The following is a 19,475-nucleotide window of genomic DNA, read 5'->3' on the forward strand; positions in this document are numbered from 1 at the left end:
ACCGCCCGCCCATCTTTCCAATTAGACTTTTGCATTTAGACTCATTCTGATCGAGACGACCCCTCCCCTCTGCCCCCACCCCCCCTTCTCCTTTTCCAACCAGGCCTGGGGCAGAAACTGGACAGGCTCCGAAGGCCATAGAGACCCCTCCGGACGCCTAGAACGCCGCCGGGGCCGTAGAGAAGGCGAGGCCGCCGGAAATCCAGAGCGCCCTTTCGCCTCGGTTGCTTTCGCGCGCAAAGCGGGCCTTGAAGCCGCCGCCCCCGCGACCCGGAAGCAGACTCGCGGCGGCGCGGGAGCGACGGTTGAGGCGCGAGCAGGTGAGAGCCCGGAGGGGGCGGCGGCCGCTGGGGGAGGGGGCGCCTCCGCGGGGTCAGAGGTCGACGTCGAAGTGGGGGGGAGGGAGGGCCCGGGCGCGGGAGGCCGAGCTCGTCGCTAAACGAGGAAGGGGGAAGAAATCACGTCGACGGCTTCTGGGGTCTTCCATGGGGAATTTTATACTGAGCTATCAAATAATGGTGTACAATTGTGTGTGACTTATACGTACGTATCTTGGCATATAAAATATGGGCGTGCGTAGGTGTATAGATTAAATATTTAAAGCTTTATATACGTTGATGCAAATCTCTCTTGTCTGCGTATGTTTATTTAATTGTTACATTTATTCGCCGCCTAACTTGCCTGCGGGGCGGCCAAGTGAAAAGTGCAAGCTAAACAGAAGTAAAACAGTAGAACAATAAAATAAACAATGAAAGAGAAAATGAGAATACATCAAGTCGATGACAAAAAGATGGATGGCACAATGTGTATGTGTAATATATAATTAGTGTGTGCGTGCGTATATATACATACACAATATCTGAGTATGCGTATATAATATGTGGGTGTATAATTAGTGGATGTGTGTGTATCACTGTATGCATGTGTGTGTGCATGTGTGTATATATATGTGTGTGTGTGTAAATAAATAAATAGATAGGTAAAGGTAAAGGTTCCCCCGCACATGCGTGCTAGTCGTTTCCAACTCTAGGGGCCGGTGCTCAATGATAATATATGTAATTATTTATTTATTTATTTATTAATGGGACTTATATCCCGCCCTATCTCCCGAGGGACTCAGGGCAGCTAACAACAACAAAACTTAAAGGTCTCTGTACAGTAAATTAAAATTAAAAATTGAAATAAATTAAAATAAATTAAAGAATAGAGTTAAAATTGTAAACATAATTAAAATCCCTGTCAGTCCAGGTCAGCCAGGTGGAAAAGGAGTGTTTTGAGGCCGCGGCGAAAGGACCAGAGATCTTGGGCCATCCGAAGCTCAGGGGGGAGCTGCTTCCATAGGGCTGGTGCTCCCACAGAGAAGGCTCTTCCCCTGGGGGTCGCAGGGTGATTGTGTGTATGTGGACATATGTGTTTCTGTTGCTCTATAAAACAGTGTGTGGTGTGTGCGTTTGTGTGATTGCAGGTTGGGTAGGCTATTTCAGGTGGTCCAGTTTGTAGAACCTCTTTCCAAAAAATAAAGGGAGCAATCTTTGCAAGAGAAGCTGCCTCCCGGGAGGGAGGGGGGTGGGACCAGGACGGAGCCGGAGGGTGCCCTGGGAGGCAAGGTCCGAAAATTACAGGACCCACATTGCTCTGCACTCCAGCCATTAGAGAACTGGGTGCAGCGTTTGGGGCCCTTTGAAGCGTCTGGTTGCCTCCAAAGGCTGCCCTGGCCTTTGAACTTGACTTTCTGGAGATTTTCCACAAAGGTTATGTAACTGAGCATCGCTGTGGGGGTTGTCATTGAAGTCACTTATGTCCACCTTTATTCTTGAAGGGAGAGAGCATGTAAAGGAGACATAAGCTTAATACTTCTTCAATATCTTCATAAATGACTGAGATGAGGGAATTGAAGGGGAACTCATCAAATTTGCAGGTGACACCAAGCTGGCAGGATTAGCCAACACTCCAGAAGACAAACTCAGGATCCAAAAAGATCTTGACAAACTGGAACAATGGGCCCTATTTAACAAAATGAGTTCCAAAGTGGAAAAAAGTAAAGTCTTACAATTAGGCAGGAAAAATCAAAGGTACAAGTACAGACTGGGCGAGGATGGCTTAAAAACAGTAACTGTGAGAGGGACCTGGGAGTCCTAGTGGACGATCACTTGATCATCAGCCAGCCATGTGCAGCAGCCGTCAAAAAAGCTAATACAATTCTGGGGTGTATAAACAGAGACATAGAATCAAGATCACGTGAAGTATTAGTACCCCTTTATAAAACCTTAGCAAGATCACACTTGGAATATTGTAGCTAATTTTGGTCACCATATCACAAAAACGATGTTGAGGGTGTGGAAAAAATTCAGAGAAGAGCAACTAAAATGACCCAATGCCTGGAGACTAAAACATACGAAGAATGGCTGCGGGACTTGGGCTTGGCTAGTTCAGGGGTAGGCAACCTTGGCTCTTTTATGACTGGTTGCCTACCCCTGACCTATACCATCCCAAGACAAGTGACTTTCTAGCCTCTTCTTGAAAACCTCCAGTGATGGAGCGCCCACGATTTCTGGAGGCCAGCTGTTCCACTGGTTAATTGTCCTCACTGTCAGGAAGTTTCTCCTTAGTTCAAGCTTGCTTCTCTCTTTGGTCAGTTTCCACCCATTGTTTCTTGTCCTATCCTCTGGTGCTTTGGTGAATAAGGTGACCCCCTCTTCTGTGTGGCAACCCCTCAAATACTGGAAGACTGCTATCATGTCTCCCCTATTTCTTCTTTTCTTTAGACTAGCCCAGGAGTAGGCAACCTTGGCTCTTTCATGACTTGTGGACTCCCAGAATTCCTCAGCCATCACGGCTCAGCTTGGAAACTCTCCCTTTCCCCTCAGCATGGCTGGCTCAGGAATTCTGGGAGTTGAAGTCCACGAGTCATAAAGCAGCCTAGGCCTAGGCCAGGGGTAGGCAACCTTGGCTCTTTTATGATTTGTGGACTTCAACTCCCAGAATTCCTAAACCAGCCTGGCTCAGCTTGGAAACCTCTCCCTTTCCCCTCAGCATGGCTGGCTCAGGAATTCTGGGAGTTGAAGTCCACGAGTCCTAAAAGAGCCAAGGTTGCCTACCCCTGGTATAGGTTCTCCTGCTTGAAGGGGGGCGGGGCTGAAGACCTCCAAGATCCCTTCCAAATCTTTTAACAGGAGTCTAATCTGTGTAGTTTTTAGTGCCTTAATGTCTTAATTACTTTTTACTTGTTTCATAGTTTGCAAGCCACCCAGAGTCAGCTTGTGCGCCAGATAGATGGCAGAAAATTTTAATAAATAAATAAATAATAAAAACGAACGAATGAATGAAATAAAAAAAAATACTTGTAAGATGAATAAAAGCAAGAGGAAGCAAAGCCAGCTCAGGAGGGATGGTCAGATGCAGATCTTTGCATCCAACCAGGTTCTGATTTGTTGCAGCTCCATTCACTGGTTTGGCCCCGAAGGCAGCTGCATGAGGCCAAAGCTGCACTTTTACCGTTAATAAAAAGCATTTGTGATTATGTTTACCTGTTGGGGAAGAAAAACATTCAGCCACAATAGCATAGAGCGGGGGGGGGGCACAACTATGGCCCCTTTCTGGCCTGTGGGCTTTTTTCAGGCTCACATGCCAGCCCCATGGCTGGCTCAAGGATTGTCCCATGGCTTGGGTTTTCTGCCCTTCCCAGCAAAGTTTTGCAACGTACTGCGGCCATAATGGAGCCTTCCCATTGCAGTGGTATGTCCCAACAAGCGATCCATCAGGTTTTATGACCTTGTTTTGCAGCGCTTGTCAAGCAGATCTGAAGCTAGGGGTGCGGTTTTTGCCAAAAACCAGAAATGCATGTGCTAGTCCTCGACTTGTGGCTACTACAGTTGAGCCCCAAATTTCTGCTGCTAAGTGAGACAGCTGTTAAGTGAATTTTGCCCAGTTTACCACCTTCCCGCGGCAGTTGGTTGTTAAGTGAATCTGTCGGCTGCCACCTCAACTCTCGCTTGTGCTTTGCTACCATGTGGTGACAGTCTGCCATGAGCTATGGGGAAGGGAGATGCTTGGGGGGGGAAAGCGAGAGTAACTGCTGTACCACCACCGCAGCCCCCTTCCCAGAATCCTGCTTCAAGGTCACCCACCTGGGCGAAGAAGGCAGTTGCATACCAGCCTTGGCTTGAAGGGAGCCTTCTCAAAATGTCTTGCTGGAAAGGGGGAGGGCAGCCATGGGAGACAGCCAAGGGAGGGAAAAGTGGAGCTATAATTTCCTGAGGTGGTCTCTTTCTGTAGGTCCTCTTTGAATGACATACATTTTGCCAGTTATTAACCAATTGTTGATATCTCCTTTAAGTAATACTTCATTAAGTGTTTAAGCTCTAATTTGAGGTAGGCCAGCCAGATATTTGAACAAAAAGCCATGCAATTGATCATTTCTGAGATATGACGGGTGTCAACTGAAAATGAATAAGATGGCCGCAGCCATGCTCATTTTCAAAGTTGACAGAACCATGACATCCCGTTTTTAATCCTTTTCACTGCACGTTTAACTATTTCTGCTGCTGTTACCGGTTTTCCATTTGATTTTTTTTACTAAATTTATCTTTAGATTCTTTTATCCATCCAGCATTTTTTTTTATTTTTATATTTCTATTAAATCTATGTAATCCAGATTTAACGCTTAAGTAACACCAGCTGCCTGCAATTAGCGCAGGTTCGCATCCCACCAGGCTCAAGGTTGACTCAGCCTTCCATCCTTCCGAGGTAGGTAAAATGAGGACCCAGATTGTTGGGGGCAATAAGCTGACTTTGTAATAATGCTGCTTGGGGGATGTGTGAAAGCCCTAATAAGCAGGCATATACATAGAATGAAGGCTATTGCTAAGCTTGTAAGCCGCCCTGAGTCTTCGGAGAAGGGCGGGACATAAATGGAATTAAATTAAAAAAAAATAATGAAATTCTACCTTTCTCAATAAATGGAGCTGTGGATCTTTCCTATTTAGAGGTTTAAGGGCTGGCAGGTCTGACAATCCGGCTTCCCCATTGATTTTCCCTGTCAGAAGGTCACCAAAGGGGATCACGTGACTCTGGGACAGTCCTCATCAATACACGTCCGTTGCTAAGCGTCTCAATTTGGATCGCGTGACCGCGGGGAGGCTACAACGGTCCGAAGTGTGAAAAACGGTCAGAGGTCACTTTTCTCTGTGCCTTTGTAACTTCGTTTTCGGTCATTAAATGAACTGTTGTAAGTTAAGGACTACCTGTAAGTGCCAGTTTTTGACAACGCTGTTGTAGAGCACAGTCACGTGACTGCAGAACAGTGTAAATCGCCTTAAATGCTCCCCCGTGTTCCTGAGTTCACGTGACCGTGGAGGTTTCCCAACCATTGGAACTTTGAATCTTGGCTGTCGGTCCCATTCTCTGGGTCAGTTGTAGTTTGTAACGGTCACTAAGCACATCATAAGTTGAGGACTGCTGTACCCTGTTGATCGCTCCTGCCCTTAAAGTGGTGCGTTGCCCTTTAAACAGAAATCGCCCAAGGAGGTTTGGAAAGTAGCCGAACTGGCCTTATAGTAATCCACAACAGGATGCAGGGAGGTGTAATTGGACTTGAAAGAGTAGTTGCTAGGTGCTGCTTCCTTACATGAGCTTTAAACTTTAACTATGCTGGGCTGGAAGAGGTGTGAAGGAGACTTAGGCAAATGGGAAGGATTGGAAGAAATTCCACGCTCCTATTACTACCTGTGGTTTATCCTTGCATATTGTAGGCAGCCTGTCTTAGCTTCAGCTGCATTGAGGCGGGCCAGGTGTTAAAAAAAAGGCCGAGTACCATTCCGAGGTCATCCCACTTGAGGAGCTAATTATCTAGCACAGGGGTTCCCGGCCGGGGTGGGGGTGCGGGACAATATTCCAGAGCAGAGATCTTCCAACTTGGCCCTTTGATGACTTGTGGACTTCAACTTCCAGAATTCCTCAGCCAGCATGCCTGGCTGAGGGATTCTGGGACTTGAAGTCCACAAGTCATCAAAGGGCCAAGTTGGAAGACCCCTGTTCTGGGGGGTGCAAAAACTTGGGTTTTCAAAATTATAGTGTATATGCATAATTTGTTGCGCTTATTTCGAACTTTTGTAAGGGGTGCGAGAATATATCGGAAGCTTTCTAAGAGTGCGGGGTGTAGAAAAGGTTGGGAGCCGCTGGCTAACACAGAGGTGGGCAACTATGGTCCCTTTACAACCTGGGGACTTCAACTCCCAGAGTTCCTGCTGGCTCTGGAACTCTGGGAGTTGAAGTCCATAGGTTGTAAAGGGGCCATAGTTACCCATCCCTAATCCAGCAGATGGTGCTGTTGTGTTACTTTGCTATCTCTCCTGACCACAAGATTGCCTTATTTAGTTGCATTAAGTGTCTCTTAAACCAACCCCCCCCTCACACACACACACACACACACACACACACACACACACACACAAAGAGCTTCTCTTTCTGATACGGGATTAGCACTGTGTGAATGAAAGTGTTTGGAGAGCAGATTTTCAGAAAAAGGGTTTTTTTTAATGCATTTTTATAGCACCCATATACTGCCAAACCCATGTGAATTGTGGCCGCATGATTAAAATTCAAGCGCTTGGCTGACTCATACCTATGACCGTCGCAGTGTCCTGGGATCGTGGGGTCCCCTTTTTGCGACCTTCTGACAAGCAAAGTCAGTGAGGAACTCAAATTCACTAACAACCGCTCTAGTTACTAACTTTAACTACAGTGATTCACTTAACAATTGCAGCAAGAAAGGTCATAAAATGAGGCAAAGCTCACTTAACAGCTGTCTTGCTAGCAATGGAAACTTTGGGATCAGTTGTGATTGTGTGTCGAGGACTACCTGTGCACACAGTGGATGGATTCTGCCTAGGATGGCTGGTCCTGCACCTACAGGAAGTCCTCGACTTACGACCACAATTGAGCCCAAAGTTTCTGTTGGTAAGTGAGACAGTTAAGTGAATTTTGCCCATTTTACAATTTTCGTGCCACAGTTCTTAAGTGAATTCCTGCCATTGTTAGGCTAGTCGCACAGCTGTTGTGTGAATTTGGCTTCCCCGTTGACTTTGCTGGTCTGAAGGTCACAAGAGGGGATCACGTGACCCCAGGACACTGCAGCTGTCATAAATACGAGTCAGTTGCCAAGTGTCTGACTTTCGATCATGTGACCACAGTGTGGCAGCTACAGAGGTATCTGTGAAACACAGTTACGTCCCTTTTTCCAGCGCCATTGTAACTTCGAATGGTCACTAAATGACCTGTTGTACTTTACTGCTGTACTTAACTGCTAAGTAACAGAAGGCTTTTTTTAGGTAACTCTCAGCACCTTGTGCACTGACACGTCAAAGCCTCTTACATGAACCCGGCGGAGAAAGAGACATTTAGCATCCCTTGCATTTTTCCATTTACTTTCCAGACGCAGCCCCACCTAAATTGCCCTGTAGTAGCCTCACACCTTAGTCACATCGCTGTGCTGTTTTCTCACACGACCTGGCCGTGTGTGTTGAAGCCCTTCTTCCTTAACTGATTTTGAGCTAAATTGTTCCTGCCGTCTCTTTTTTCCGCTTCCCCAAAGGGAAGTCGGTAAAACTGGTTGTAGAGACAAAAGCTCGCCTGTGTAAACTTAGTCGATGACAGAGACACGGCGCAGCTTCTGATATTAGCAGGTTGGAATTAGTAACCGTGTCGCTGCCAGTGTTTTATGTTTGAAAGTAGTTTGCTTTTCCAACTTCCAAAAATCATAAAATTGGAAGGGACGTCAGAGATCGTGTATTGCAACCCCCCTGGCTGAGTGCAGGATCTTACTAGATCAGGGGTCTCCAGACTTGGCCACTTTAAGATGTGTGGACTTTAGTTCCCAGAATTCCTCAGCCAGCAAGGTGAAGCCCACAAAAGCTGCCAAATTTGGAGACCCCTGTGTTAGAGAATAATTTGATTTATGCTCAGGATAATCATTAAACTCTTGGTATTTCCCATTATAGGTGGTCCTCGACTTACGGCCAGAATTGAGCCCAAAATTTCCATTCCTTAGCAAGACAGTTAAGTGGGTTTTGTCCCATTTTATGACTTTTTTGCCACAGCTGTTAAGTGAATCACTGCAGTTGTTAACTTAGTAACACGGTAGATCAGTAAATAAGAGGGATCTCGGAGTCTTAGTGGACAATCAATTAAACATGGGCTAACAGTGTGTGGCGGCAGCCAAAAAAGCCAGTGCAATCCTAGGTTGCGTTTAACAGAGGGATTCGATCACGTGAGGTACTAACACCGCTCTATAAAGCCTTAGTAAGACCACACGTAGAATACTGGACCCAGTTTTGGTCACCACGTTATAAAAATGTGCGGGGAAAAAAGTGCAGAGAAGAGCAACAAAGACGATCAGGGGACTGGATGCTAAAACATACGAAGAATGGTTGCAAGAAGTGGGCATGGCCAGTCTAGTGAAGAGAAGGACCAGGGGAGACACACACGACAGCAATGATCCAATATCTGAGGGGCTGCCACAGAGAAGAGGGGGCAGCCTATTTTCCAAAGCAGCTAAAGGCCAGACATGGAATAACGGATGGAAACTGATCAAGGAGAGATTCAACCTAGAAATAAGGAGAGATTTTTCTGAGAACAATCAACCAGTGGAACAGCTTGTCTTCAGAAGGGCTTTTCAACCTTTTCACAGATTGCACCACTTTTAGGACATGACAATATTTGAGCACCGCCAGTGCTTAGCAAGGTGTCAAAAATTTGATGACTAAAAAAAGGGGGGGGGATTTTGGGTTTTACTGATTAGATTCATTTGTTGTTATAGAAATGGCTAGTTTATAATAATATGGAAAAGTAAAAAGTTGAGGTTCGCTGTTAATGCTTCCTTTCACTGCAACAGAGGAGATTGTTATTTTTCCCTTCCCCCCTTTCCTCCCCACTGTGTCCTATTTGCTTTTGTATTTTTGTATTTTATTCTATAATCTAATAAACTATTACAAACTGTAGAAAAAAAGGGAAAAAAGTACCAGTTTTAATTTCTTTGGTGGCTGTTCCTTTGCTGAATCACTTTCTCTTTGCACTGACAAAGGTATGATGAATTTATCCATGTTTATTTATATGCACCACTACCAGCTAGTTCAGGGGGTCTTGAAACTTGGCACTTTTAAGACTTGTGGACTTCAACTCCCAGAATTCCTCAGCCCTCATGGCTGGTTGAGGAAAGTCCACAGGTCTTAAAGTTGCTAAGTCTGTGGACCCCTGAGCTAGCTGGTTGGCTGGCCCTTCTTAGCTCTCCTTCCACAGTGTAGTAAGAATGCACACCCTCCCCCCCCAATCCCTTCCCTGTACCCTTAAATACACAGTAATCAAGTGCAAAGCAAGAAAATAAGGAAACACAAACTCAGTTGTTGTTGTTTGTTTTCCTCTTTAAGCTGCCTCAGGGGTGTCACGTGTCACAATGTTGAAATCCCAGACAGGATGGCTCTGGCGAAAAGCTTTAGCTTTAAATTAAGCCAGTTTACCTTCAAAGAAAACTTGCCACAGACACTCAGTTAAAGGGGGTAAAACTAATTACATTTGTTTAAAGGGGTTAAACCTTTCCTCTTGTCTTTTTTCCCCTTCCCCCACCCAAACCAGGTTCTTTTATAGCCTCTCCTCTCTCCCCCCTCCCCTTTTTTCTGCAGTTCACCTCCAGCTCCGAGCTGCTTCTGGAAGTGCCAATCAGCTGGAACCAATCCCTCTCCCTCATTCCCCTCCCCCCCTACACTTGGCTAGCAGTTGCGTACCACCTGCCATGTGTCAAAGTACCACTGGTGGTACACATACCATTGGCTGAAAAGCCCTGGACTAGATGACCTACAAGGTCCCTTCCAACTCTGCTATTCTAGTCTAGTCTAGTCTAGTCTAATTTTCTTAGTTTATTCTATTCTATTCTAATTTTCTTATTCTATTCTTATTCCTATTCCTATTCTAATCTCTCTTAATTCTATTCTATTCTATTCTATTCTATTCTATTCTATTCTATTCTATTCTATTCTATTCTATTCTATTCTATTCTAATTTTCTTAGTTTATTCTATTCTATTCTATTCTATTCTATTCTATTCTATTCTATTCTATTCTATTCTATTCTAATTTTCTTAGTCTATTCTATTCTATTCTTATTCCTAAGGTAAAGGTAAAGGTAAAGGTTCCCCCGCACATGTGTGCTAGTCGTTTCCGACTCTAGGGGCCGGTGCTCATCTCCGTTTCAAAGCCAAAGAGCCAGCGCTTGTCCGAGGACGTCTCCGTGGTCATGTGGCCGGCATGACTAGACGCCAAAGGCGCACGGAACGCTGTTACCTTCCCACCAGAGTGGTCCCTATTTTTCTACTCGCATTTTGACGTGCTTTCGAACTGCTAGGTTGGCAGAAGCTGGGACGAGTAACAGGCGCTCAACTCTGTTACGCGGCACTCGGGATTCGACCCGCCAAACTGCCGACCTTCCGATCGACAAGCTCAGCGTCCTAACCCACTGAGCCACCGCGTCCCTTGGCATTCTTATTCCTATTCCTATTCTAATCTCTTAATTCTATTCTATTCCTATTCTATTCCTATTCCAATTCCTATTCTAATCTCTCTTAATTCTATTCTATTCTATTCTATTCTATTCTATTCTATTCTATTCTATTCTATTCTATTCTATTCTATTAATTTTCTTATTCTATTCTATTCTATTCTATTCTATTTTTCTTAGTCTATTCTATTCTTATTCCTATTCCTATTCTAATCTCTTAATTCTATTCTATTCTATTCTATTCTATTCTATTCTATTCTATTCTAATTTTCTTAGTTTATTCTATTCTATTCTATTCTATTCTATTCTAATTTTCTTAGTCTATTCTATTCTATTCTTATTCCTATTCCTATTCTAATCTCTTAATTCTATTCTATTCCTATTCTATTCTATTCCTATTCCTATTCCTATTCCTATTCCTATTCTAATCTCTCTTAATTCTATTCTATTCTATTCTATTCTATTCTATTCTATTCTATTCTATTCTATTCTATTCTATTCTAATTTTCTTATTCTATTCTATTCTATTCTATTCTATTCTATTCTATTCTATTATTTTATTCTATTTTTCTTAGTCTATTCTATTCTTATTCCTATTCCTATTCTAATCTCTTAATTCTATTCTATTCCTATTCTATTCTATTCTATTCTATTCTATTCTATTCTATTCTATTCTATTCTATTCTATTCTATTCTATTCTATTCTATTCTATTCTATTCTATTCTATTCTATTCTATTCTAAATCTGGCTTCCTCATTGACTTTGCTTGTCAGAAGGTCGCAGAAGGTGATCATATGACCCTGGGACACAGCAAAGGTTGTAAATACGAGCCAGTGGCCAAGTATTTGAACTTTGATCACGTGACCACGGGGATGCTGCAGTGGTTGCAAGCGTGAAAAAATGGTCATAAGTTACTTCTTTCAGTGCTGTTGCAACCTCGAACTGTCACTAAATGAACTGTTGTAAGTCAAGCACTACCTCTGTAAGTAGAGCCTGGTCAAGACATTCCTAAGTTCCTTAACAAATGGTTAGCAATATTTATCTTAGGGTTTTAATGTTTTTAGTGCTGTAAGCCACCCAGACCATTTTGAAATTTAATTTAATTTAATTTAATTTATTAATATTTCTATACCGCCCTTCTCCCGAAGGACTCAGGGCGGTGTACAGGGCAAGAATAAAACACAAAGTTACAAAAATTAAAAAGTAATTAAATACATGCCCATAAAAACAATTGGTACATTAATAAAACCCCAATAAAAAGATAATAAAAAACCCCACCAATCCCCCCTCAGGCCAGGCCGGCTTGTTTGAACAGGTATGTTTTCAGATCGCGGCGAAAGGAGCGAAGATCGGGCGCCGTCCGGAGCTCAACCGGTAACTGGTTCCATAGCTCCGGGGCGCCCACAGAGAAAGATCTCCCCCTGGGGGCCACCAATCTACATTCTCTGACCGGTGGCACCCTGAGGAGTCCCTCTCTGTGGGAACGCACAGGGCGGAGGGAAGTTGACGCCGGCAGCAGGTGTTCCCTAAGGTACTCCGGACCCCTGCCATGTAGGGCTTTAAACACCATTACTAGTACCTTGAATCTCACCCGGAAGACAACTGGCAACCAATGCAGCTCACGGAGCAGAGGTGTGACATGGGAGTATCGGGAAACTCCCAACACTACTCTCGCGGCTGCATTCTGTGCCAGTTGGAGCTTCCGGGTGGTCCTCAAGGGCAGCCCCATGTAGAGAGCGTTGCAGTAGTCTAGCCGAGAGGTCACGAGCGCGTGAGTGACCGTGCATAGATCATCCCGGCTTAGATAGGGCCGCAACTGGCGCACCAGGCGAACCTGGGCGAAAGCCCCCCTAGTCACAGCTCCTATGTGGTCTTCCAGGGTGAGCCGTGAATGAGATGGTTGGCAAATAAATTTAATAAATAAATTAATAGTAAAATATATAAATAAGAAACTAGTGAATCAAGTCAGGTGAATCAAGTCAGGTGAATCAAGTCAGCCTGAATGCCAGTGCTATTAGCCACTGACACGGGATAGGCTCTTTACCTGTCGAAACAGGCCCTCTGCCGTCTCAATCAGGTGATTCTTAGTAAAGCTGAATAGCAGAGACCTTAGAACAGAGCTGAACTGGGACTCCACTTGTTACTCGTTTCCCTTGTGCAGATAATTATGATCCCTTGGAATATCTTCTTTTCATGAGAATGTATTCTGGATGCTTTGCTGATGTCAGGGTATATTATGTCCATGGCGTACCCTCTATCTATTAAGCTAGCTGCTGTATAGATATGGCAACCTGGTTAGTCAGGCCTGATTTGTTTATGCCAAACCCAGACTGGCCCTTGATCTTGTTGTCCAAGGGTCACCAATATGCCACTTAATCATCTGCTGAAGGATTTGAACTTCAAGCTGACATACTTTTCCTGGTCCTCTTCCTTCCTACTTTTGAAAATGGGAGATAATTGTATTTGCTCTCCTGCAGTCCCCTCACAGGTTCTCTTGAGAGTTCTCAAAGATTGTACTTGGCGGATTGGCTGTCACCTCTACTAGCTCCTTCAGGATTTTTTTTATTTTTTTATTTTAATTCCATTTATATCCCGCCCTTCTCCGAAAACTCAGGGCGGCTTACAAGCTTAGCAGGAGCCTTCATTCTATGTATATGCCTGCTTATTAGGGCTTTCCCCCCCCCCCCAAGCGGCATTCTTACAAAGTCAGCTTAATTGCCCCCAACAATCTGGGTCCTCATTTTACCTACCTGGGAAGGATGGAAGGCTGAGTCAACCTTGAGCCTGGTGGGACTCGAACCTGCACTAATTGCAGGCAGCTGGTGTTACTTAAGGAGGCATTAGCCCACTGCTCCACCAAGGATGACGTTCATCTGAGACTAGAATGTGTTTACAGTCACTAAATTAAGTAAGCTACGTTCTCCTTGTCTGTCCCGAGCTGTTCCTCTTTTTCTAATGGCACAATTGCATCCTGTCAAGCTTTGTTTCCTTTCTGAGATCAGACAAAAAATAGGGATTAAATCGGGGGTGGGCAGCTATGACCCCTTTACAACCTGTGGACTTCAACTCCCATAAGTCCTGAGCCAGCACCAGATGCTGTCTTAGTTCATGGCTTGACTGCCATTCTGCTAAGCTACGCCTCACACACCGACCGCCTGAGTTGAGTAACGGGCGGACGGAGCAACGGGGCAGGCAGGGAAGCCGGAGGAATGGAAACCAAGCTGGGCTGTCCCGTGAGAAGCACCCGTGTCCCGAGGTCGTGCGGAAGGAATGCGGAATCAGCAAGCCCGCGAAATGAGGGACTGTTACCCAAACAATGTGTTAGAACCTCATTGGACTGTCACTGACAGCCAGGCGAAAGGGAAAGTTAGCTGTGACTTTTGCACAGGAAAACCCCAGATCCAGCTTTGCTTCTGCTGTGACCACTTTGGCTCTAGTAAAATGTGTAGTTGTAGTAGTAGTAGTAGTAGTAATTAGTAGTAGTAGTTGGAAGGGACCTTGGAGGTCATCTAGTCCAACCCCCTGCTCAAGCAGGAAACTCTATACCATCCTGGACAAATTGTTATCCAATCTTTTTTTAAAAAACTTCCAGTGTTGGAGCATTCACAGCTTCTGGAGGCAGGTTTTTCCACTGGTTAATTGTTCTCACTGTCAGAAAATTTCTCCTTAGTTCTAGGTTGCTTCTCTCCTTGATGAGTTTCCATCCGTTGCTTCTTGTCCTGCTTTCAGGTGCTTTGGAGAACAGCTTGACTGCCTCTTCTTTGGGGCAGCCCCTGAGATATTGGAACACTGCTATCATGTCACCCCTCACCTTTCTCTTCATTAAACTACACATACCCAATTCCAGCAGCCGTTCCTTATATGTTTTGGCCTCCGGTCCCCCGATCATCTTTGTTGCTCTTCTCTGTCTGGGCTCAACGTGGGCCAGGAGCCTTTCTTGTCTAACTGCTACTTGATCTCTTGTTTCCCGGCCAGGTCAGGGCAGCAGCCGACATGACGACCAGCCAGAAGCACCGGAACTTTGTGGCCGAGCCGATGGGCGAGAAGCCGGTTGGCACTTTAGCGGGGATCGGAGATGTCCTTGGCAAGAAGCTGGAAGACAAAGGGTTTGACAAGGTACCCTTTGACCCCTTAACTCTGAAAGCCAAACCTGGATTCTGCAGATGGAGAAAGGCTGACGCTGCTTCCTTTTCCTGGATAAATCGTTTTGAGCCCTCGAGAAATTTTAGTGGCGTCCCTGTAACTTTGGAGGGAGCAGCCTCGCTCCTCTGTGGTCTGCCCCACACTGAGAGTTGATTGTGCCCCAACCAGAGGCCAGCCTGAGAGACCTAGAACTAAGCAAGAGACCCGGATTGGTCAATGCTCCCCCCTTCCTGCCCGCAGCTCCCCCCCACTTCCCCCCCAAGGGACACACGGGGTAGACGTGTAGTTGCCCCATTTCCAGTGCCAATTTCTTTAATAAATTCCTAATAGTCGGACATAGGTGGCTCTGGGTGACTTCCAACCTTTAAAAGTCCTCTGCATAATAAAGAGCTGTTTAAAAAAATTCAGCCACCCTTCAAGGCAGGGACAACACAATCAAATCAGCCACTTGATTGGCTCCTCTCCATTTGGGGTCCCCAGGAGGTCACTGATTGAACCATGTTTTTAGGTCCTTTTGGAAAAGCAGCAGGGTGGGGCCAAGGTGCCTAAGGCAGGACTAGAACTCACTGTCTCCTGGTGATTGGCCTAAAGTGGCCCAGCTGGCTTTCATGCCTAAGGCAAGACTAGAACTCACCGTCTCCTGGTGATTGGCCCAGTGTCACCCAGCCGGCTTTCATGCCTAAGGCAGGACTAGAACTCACCGTCTCCTGGTGATTGGCCCAGTGTCACCCAGCCGGCTTTCATGCCTAAGGCAGGACTAGAACTCACCGTCTCCTGGTGATTGGCCCAGTGTCACCCAGCCGGCTTTCATGCCTAAGGCAGGACTAGAACTCACCGTCTCCTGGTGATTGGCCCAGTGTCACCCAGCCGGCTTTCATGCCTAAGGCAGGACTAGAACTCACCGTCTCCTGGTGATTGGCCCAGTGTCACCCAGCCGGCTTTCATGCCTAAGGCAGGACTAGAACTCACCGTCTCCTGGTGATTGGCCCAGTGTCACCCAGCCGGCTTTCATGCCTAAGACAGAACTCACCGTCTCCTGGTGATTGGCCCAAAGTCACCCAGCTGGCTTTCATGCCTAAGGCAGGACTAGAACTCACCGTCTCCTGGTGATTGGCTCAAAGTCACCCAGTTGGCTTGCATGGCTAAGGCAGGACTAGAACTCACCATCTCCTGGTGATTGAGCCAAAGTCACCTAGCTGGCTTTCGTACCTTAGGGAGAATTAGAACTTAAGTTTAAGTTAAGTTTAAGTTTATTGAATTTATATACCGCCCTTTTCCCGTAGGACTCAGGGCGGTTTACAAAGTATTTAAAAACATCAATACAATACAGGAATTAAAAACAGTTAAAATAACTGTTAAAATAACTCACAGTCAAAGGCTGAGAACTTTGCTGCTCTGTTGGGCTTCACAGTTCTGGGGTACCAGAACCTTTATTTACTTACTAAATGTATTTATTGACTTACTAAGTTTCTCTGCTGCCCATCTCACTCTCCGTCGCTTTCTTTTACGCCGTGACACCGGTCCCTCTTACTCACTGCCCTGCCTCTCTTTCCTTTTCCCTCCCTTGAACCCAGGCCTATGTAGTGCTGGGCCAGTTCTTAGTGCTGAAGAAGGACGAAGACCTCTTCCGCGAGTGGCTGAAGGACACGTGCGGAGCCAACGCCAAACAATCCAGAGACTGCTACGGGTGCCTGCGCGAGTGGTGCGATGCCTTCTTGTGAGGGCTGCGGGTCGAAGCCGGGTGGGGCTCCGAGGGCTTCTGGGGGTAGCTGGCGGCTGACCCGTCCTCCTCCGCAGAAGCTCCCTCTCGGCTTTGCAGCCTGCTTTCCGGATTTCCCTCTGAATCCGAGACAAAAACGATTGCGCCTTTTTAATGTCCCTCAACTTCTGCCCTCCGAAGAGGATGTTCGGAAGGGTGCCGTGTTCCAGTCTCGTCCCCTGACCGGTTCCCCCCCCTTTTGTAGCGCCCTCTGTTGGATCCTTCCTTAACGCTTCCCACGCGGAATTCTCGACCTTCCCGGGCCTGCAGTTTAACTTCCAAAATCGAGATTTGTCCTATGAAAATTGGCGGAGACGTTCTTGGTCTCTTCTCAGGCCTCTGGGTCACGTGACGCCAGCCTGGCTGAAGGCCAGGAACCCAAGTAATGCCACGTTTTTAAATCAATAAAAACCAGCTGTGTTTAATATTCAGAGGCGCTTGAAAGTCATTGCGGAGGGGGGGGTTCTGCCTGAGGGTTACTAGAAGAGCTGTGGGTTGGGGGTGGATCTCAGTTGGGGGGCAAATCTGCCTCCCCCTCCCGAATCACTAACTGAGTTGAAAGTAAGTTCAGGAGTTGCTCTCTTAATCTCACCGTACAATAAATGACATAAGTCATTTATGAAGATATTGAAAAGTATCGGACCTGATACAGCACTTTGGGGTACCCCACTGCTTGCTTCCCTCTATATGGATGTATCTGTCCTTGGCAACTTTTAAGACTTGTCGACTTCAACTCCCATACTAGCTGGCTGGGGAATTCTGGGAGTTGAAGTCCACAAGCGTTAAAGTTGCCAAGGACGGAACTACATCCATAGAGAGGGAAGTAAGCAGTGGGTTACCCCAAAGTTCTGTATCACAGAGGTCCCCAACCTTTTGGGCACCAGGGGCCGGTTCCGTTCCGTTTTTTTGCAGACCGGAAAGTGTGTGGTTTTGTGCACTGCCTGCATCTTGTGCACTGACACGTCAAAGCCTCTTACATGAACCCGGCGGAGAAAGAGAGCGCGACATTTAGCATCCCTTGCATTTTTCCATTTAGTTTCCGGACGCAGCCCCACCTAAATTGCCCTGTAGTAGCCTCACACCTTAGTCACATCGCTGTGCTGTTTTCTCACACAACCTGGCCGTGTGTGTTGAAGCCCTTCTTCCTTAATTAATTTTGAGCTAAATTGTTCCTGCCGTCTCTTTTTTCCGCTTCCCCAAAGGGAAGTCGGTAAAACTGGTTGTAGAGACAAAAGCTCTGCAATGGCTAGTTTATAATATGGAAAAGTAAAAAGTTGAGGTTCAGTGTTAATGCTTCTTTCTACTGCAACAGAGGAAATTGTTATTTTTCCCTTCCCCCCTCACTTCCCCCCCTTTCCTCCCCACTGTGTCCTATTTGCTTTTGTATTTTTGTATTTTATTCTATAATCTCATAAACTATTAAAGGTAAAGTTTCCCCCGCACATGCTTGCTAGTCGTTTCCGACTCTAGGGACCGGTGCCCATCTCCGTTTCAAAGCCGAAGAGCCAGCGCTTGTCCAAGGACGTCTTCCGTGGTCATGTGGCCGGCATGACTAGACACCAAAGGCGCACGGAGCGCTGTTACCTTCCCACTGTAGTGGTCCCTATTTTTCTACTTGCATTTTGACGTGCTTTCGAACTGCTAGGTTGGCAGAAGCTGGGACGAGTAACAGGCGCTCACTCGGTTACACGGCAGTCGGCATTCGACCCGCCTAACTGCCGATCTTCTGATCAACAAGCTCAGCGTCCTAACCCACTGAGCCACCACGTCCCTTAATAAACTTGTAATAAACTGTTACAAACTAGAGGTTTTTTAAAGATGGGGCTTAGCTTTTTTGTGTGGCCCACTTGCTGGCATGCTGCAGCCCGGTACTGGTCCACAGACCGGGGGGGGGGGGGTTGGGGACCCTTGCTGTATCAGGTCCAATACTTTTCAGTATCTTCATAAATGATTTAGATGATGGAATAGAAAGGGAACTCATCAAATTTGCAGATGACATTAAGCTGGCAGGAGTTGCCAACTCCTTCGACGATATGCTCACGATCCAGAGGGATCTTGACGGGCTTGAACCCTGCGCCCTATCTAACAAAATGAAAAACAATGTAGAGAAAAGTAAAGTCTTGCACTTAGGCAAGGAAAACTAACTCTGTAGGTACAGACTAGGTAAAACTTGCCAGTAACTGGGAAGGACCTCGGAGTCCTAGTGGACAATCACTTAAATATGTGCCAACAATCCTACTCTGCATTAATAGAGGGATAGAATCAAGATCACGTGAAGGGTTAGTACTGCTTTAGAAGGCCTTGGTAAGACCACACTTGGAATATTGCATCCGCTTTTGGTCAAAAGGTTGAGACTCTAGAAAAAAGAGTGCAGAGAAGAGCAACAAAGATGATTAGGGGACTGGAGGCTAAAACATACAACTGTTACGGGAATTGGGTAGGTCTAGTTCAAGAGTCTTCAAACTTGGCCCTTTTATGACTCGTGGACTTCAACTCCCAGAATTCCTCAGCCAGGCGCGCTGGCTGAGGAATTCTGGGAGTTGAAGTCCACGAGTCATAAAAGGGCCAAGTTTGAAGACCCCTGGTCTAGTTTAATGAAGAGAAGGGCCAAGGGGTGACACGATAGCATCTTCCAATATTTGAGGAACTCCTATGTAGATGAGGGGGGGGGGTCAAACTAATTCCCAAAGCACCAAAAAAGCTAGTCAAGAAGTGATGGAAACTAACCAAGAAGCAACCTAGAGAAATTTCCTGACAGTTGAAAACCATCAGTGGAACTGCTTCCCTCACTGGAGGCTTTTAAGAAGAGACTGGAATAAGGATTCCTGTTTGGGCAGGGGTTGGGCTAGAAGACCTCTAAGGTCCCTTCCAGCCCTCTGATTCTGTGTTTTAAGTATGGACGCCCCTGCTTCAAACTGTGGTCTCTGGCTCCTCTGGAATGCAGTCCCACCCCACCCCACCCCGCCGCCTCCTGGAATCCGGACTAGATTCCACCGCAAAGAGGCTTAACCTGCTTCCTGAATCTCC

General features: G+C 46.1%; 1 protein-coding gene across 1 annotated transcript; it reads left to right on the top strand.

Annotated features, from left to right (window-relative positions):
• The first annotated feature begins 225 nt into the window (after positions 1–225).
• On the top strand, positions 226–16,879 carry BANF1 (barrier to autointegration nuclear assembly factor 1). The gene is made up of 3 exons (XM_081340409.1): positions 226–320; positions 14,522–14,662; positions 16,264–16,879. The coding sequence occupies exons 2-3, from the start codon at positions 14,540–14,542 to the stop codon at positions 16,408–16,410; spliced, it is 270 nt and encodes an 89-aa protein (XP_081196535.1). The 5' UTR covers positions 226–320; positions 14,522–14,539; the 3' UTR covers positions 16,411–16,879.
• Positions 16,880–19,475: the final 2,596 nt, after the last annotated feature.

This window comes from Vipera berus (assembly GCF_964194415.1).
Source record: "Vipera berus genome assembly, chromosome: 16".
NCBI classification, from domain to species: Eukaryota; Metazoa; Chordata; class Lepidosauria; order Squamata; family Viperidae; genus Vipera; species Vipera berus.

Excerpts from the sequence above, each read along its gene's own strand:
- BANF1 (XM_081340409.1), top strand. The coding sequence starts at position 14,540 with ATGACGACCAGCCAGAAGCACCGGAACTTTGTGGCCGAGCCGATGGGC. Across the intron at positions 14,663-16,263 it reads AAGACAAAGGGTTTGACAAG|GCCTATGTAGTGCTGGGCCA; the intron begins GTACCCTTTGAC and ends CCTTGAACCCAG.